At 34.2% G+C, this 4,448-nt stretch overlaps 1 protein-coding gene across 1 annotated transcript in view; it reads right to left on the reverse strand.

The window, feature by feature from the left end:
• LOC115209711 overlaps positions 1-2,823 on the reverse strand; it is a 34,056-nt gene extending 31,233 nt beyond the window's left edge. The window contains exon 1 of the mRNA XM_029778243.1: positions 2,376-2,823. Coding sequence (XP_029634103.1) covers positions 2,376-2,823 — 448 coding nt within the window. The remainder of the gene's footprint in view (positions 1-2,375) is intronic.
• Positions 2,824-4,448: the final 1,625 nt, after the last annotated feature.

The following is a 4,448-nucleotide window of genomic DNA, read 5'->3' on the forward strand; positions in this document are numbered from 1 at the left end:
GAAACGTAAAAAACTTTCTCACCTTCATGAGCGTCAAATTAATACACTTGCTTGTTGTTTATATATCTGTCTTCATCTTTTGTTTTCTGTAAATTTCAACTATATATATATATATATATATATATACCGGAGTAAACACATAAATGTGAAACAAGGTGGAAAAAAAAGTACTCAAATGCCAGAGGTAGAGTAATATGCTTTATTTAAAAGCAGCAGAAATTTAACAAAAGCTGTGACTCGGAGTAATAGCTTTTGTTAAGTTTCTGCTGTTTTTAAATAAAGTATAAATATATATATTTACTTATTTATTTATTTATTTATTTATTTATGGAAATGTCATACAATGAGAAGGAATGCTCAAAACCGCATTGGTGGATAAAATGTCCTTATTTGTGTATTAAGGCTACTATTGGTGTCATGTTCAGAAAATATCTTACGGATGTATAGTTTCGGTATGTATGTATGTATGTGCAGATTTGTATGTTCTATGTATGTATTCTCATGCATATACTTGCGTATCGAGACATGCTCATATATATTTAAATGATGAACTTCTGGGAAGTTTTACAGGTTTTTACAGTTCCAGTACGTATTTATGTATGTAGGTATGCATACTTACTACATGCTAAATTTTTAAAATGTATTATGTACTTGCATGCTGCCGTTAATGGTTTCGATCTGGAATGTCTTAAATAGTTGTGCTTGTTGTGGTTTCACAGCTACTTAAAGTGGATGCCGAGCTAGTTAGATTTTTAAGTGCCTTAATGAGTAAATTCAGAGCACTGTTGTATATACAGATCTTTAATGAGTTTGTAAATTTTTTTTTACTATTTTTTAACATTATGTTGAGTTTTGCTGTTGACTGATTTCCGATGCTGAGTATAATTTTCTCCTCTCTCGCAGATCATTCCATTATTAGTCAGTGAGGTATGCTGCATAGTCACTATGAGTAATTAGGCAATATACATCATTGAAACATCATATATACCTATCCTTAGAATGAGATTGCCCAATATTTGTTTTGTCATTCCGTCAGACCCCACTTGAAAGATTTGACCGTAATGGTATTTTGGGAAAAGTGATTATAACGCGTTTGACAGTGAGAGAATTAATCTGCCTAGATGTTTCACTTGTATCTCTATACCTTTTGTACAATAGGTGTTTCTTTGTTATGTCTTATGCAATTGCATACACTTAAATGAATGCTAATATCCTCGATGTTGGTTCATGAGAATATACTAATAATTATCTATCTTATTTTTCATTTTGAAGCTTTCTGGTCACATAAATATGTATGACCTTTGACTGCTGTGAATACAACGTTTATTCTCAAGACCTGTTGCGCTACACTTATGAAATTTCTCTTTGTTTATAATCTAGATCTTCATCCAGGGAATATTTTCCGAAAAGTTCCTTTCCATTCACTTGATGTTATCTTCCTCATGAATGCACAATTGTTCTATGGATGGACTTCGATATTTGGATTCTGTGACATTCCATGGGGTGTTGTCTGAATCGATTGTCGGTCACTACAGGGGTATTCTGTATCATTGTCATTGTGGAAATTTGCGGTATACTTATTAGTTTAAAGATTTTAAAATCAAAATCTTGCATGTTATATAGCGTCCTACAGAATTGCAGAGATGCAGCTACGAGTGCTTGTACAGCAAACACATTCTGGGCTACAGTTTTATTGTATACAGACATTTCTTTATCCGGTTGTTATATTCTTTGTTCACTTCTTCCTTGCTCCAGTTTCCATCAGAGCACATATATTCATCAATTCATAAATATCTACAGTATCCCGCATTGGACATCAACTATGGATATGTATGTAAAGAGTGGGGAAAGAAAGTGAATAAGAACTAAAGTTAGTAAGATAAATTAATAAAGAGTGAGAAATAAAGTCTGACAGACAAACAGCGACAGATAGACAGATAAATAGATAGATAGATAGATAGATAGATAGATAGATAGATAGATAGATAGATAGATAGATAGATAGATAGATAGATAGATAGATAGTTCAGAACATATTTCACGTATGTGCATTTATTGGCTCTTTAATTTCATATATATATTGTTTGTATATATATATATATATATATATATATATATATATATATATATATATATATATATATATATATATACCAGCAGAGGAACCCGGCGTTGCCAAGGAATGAAATCTTTCTTTACATATTGGAAGAATAACAATAAAAATAATAATAATAAATACAAAACTTACGACTTTTATGAAACGAGATAAAATCTACCACACATGTTGAAGGAACTTATGTAAGAGCTTCTGGGTAAACAACATTCTTTGTTTTCTGCTTTGGAGCTTGGACAAATAAGTCTTGCAAACTACCTACCCTGGAGCAACCAACATAAAGGTGACCATGAAAAACGCAAGCCAGTAGATTTCAAAGACTGAACTTGAGCTTTATTAGTAGACATTGCAAAGGAAAGTCGCACTGGGAATTGTGTTCGTTTGAACTCAAAGGGCATGTCTGTTGGTCTGATTGGAATTCTTGGAACGAAAACCGCTTCCCCAGAGGCACATCCAGTGATGATGATAGCTTTTGTCACATTGGGTGATAATGTCTTTACAATCAACCTTATCCCATCGCATAATTTAGTAGGATCTAAATTTCTTAGAAGCATTATTGAGACTCCTACCTTCAGAACAAGTTTATGTGGAGGAATTCCTGGTGGTTCAAGAGAATTAAGGATCTCTGTTGGGTAATAGTCAGCTTCATTTTCATCAAGGACTGAATCAACTGATTTGTACTTCTTAATGACTGTTGGAATCTTATTCATTAATTCATGGTTAATTCTTGCTACTGTCTCACTTTTGGGATTAAGAATTGGCCTTTCACACAAACTATTTATGTGAATAATAATTATTACTTAAGGCCTGTTCTTCAATTGAATTGGGGAATTCATCATGATAGCAATATGAGCCAAACTGATTTCATCATTCCCATCAAGTGGTACTTTCCCATTTCCTAATTGGAGGAGGCAGGTTGAAAACTGTTTTACACATTGGTCCCCAGGCAATGAAGCTGGCACGTCAGTATCGAAGGAACGTTTCAGTACTTTATTCCATAGGTGTGAAGATAACGCATGTTTTTACTTCATCAGATCTTATTCGTCTTAGAATGACTGATAATGTCTATCTAAAGTCTCCTGATAAAACTGATGTAACTCTTCCCGTAAATTTATTGTTGCTTCTGATGTCCTGTAAGGTGTTACCAAGAGCTTCCATTGCACCTCTAGGCGACATGGTGCATTCATCCCAAATTATCAGTTGGTATTGGCACAACACTTCTGCTGGACCTGAATCTTTACTTATTCAGACTGTCACTTGTGACCAGATTTAGTCGTAATTTAAAAGCAGAATGTGCTGTTCGTCCTCCTGCGAGAATGGTGGCAGCAAAGCCAGACAATGGTACAGCAATAGCAAATTTTGGGGTTTTTGCCTTACTTTGGTGAGAAGTAATGTTACAAATGTTTTACGTGTATCACCAGGAGCATCGAGAAAAAAATTCCTCTTCTTTATTTTTACGATGGTGGACGTCGCCCGCGCACACACACAGATTCACATACATACAGTATCAAACTACAGATGAAAGGGAGGTATGTGTGAGAGAGAGAGAGAGTAAGTGAAGTGGTGTGTTGTCATATATACGTACATACATAAATAATAGGCGTACAACTTTCTTGTATGTGTGTGTGTGTGTGTGAGAGAGAGAGAGAGTGCCACTTACACATCACTTTCCATCTCTCTCTCACACACACACATACACACATACATACAGAAAAGATGTATGCATATGAATTTATGCATGTACGAATACATGACAACACACTCCTTCACACACACACACACACACAACATACATAAATGTATACAAAAGTACATACAAAAACACGTGTATGTGTGTGACTTATAAATACATCGAGCTGAACACAGCGTGAAAAAGAAAATAAATAAAACATTTTTACGTAAATAAACGAAGCGTGAAAGTTCCATAAAATTTATGCCCATATTTTTTGGGCGCCACATGTTTAATTGCAAAATGTTTAGGTGATGTTTGTGTACTAAAGAAATCAAAGCTGGAGTGTCTGTGTGTGTGTGTGTGTGTGTGTGGTGTGTGTGTGTGAGAGAGAGAGAGAGAAAGAGAGAGAGAGAGAGAGAGAGGGAGAAAGAGATAGTGAGAGAATGTTGCAAACAATGAATGATATGAACATGGAATGAAAAAGTCGTATAAATAAAAGCACATTGAAAAGTTTTCTGTACCGAATATTTAAATGTGTGAACTTAGTAAATATTTCTTTCAGTAATTTATCGTAATTGTTTACAAATAGCGAATTAAAACTTGAAATGAAAACATTAAAATTTAGACAGGGACAGACTTCGCCGTTATTATATCAATACCGGA

Source organism: Octopus sinensis, linkage group LG1, assembly GCF_006345805.1.
Source record: "Octopus sinensis linkage group LG1, ASM634580v1, whole genome shotgun sequence".
Lineage (NCBI taxonomy): Eukaryota > Metazoa > Mollusca > Cephalopoda > Octopoda > Octopodidae > Octopus > Octopus sinensis.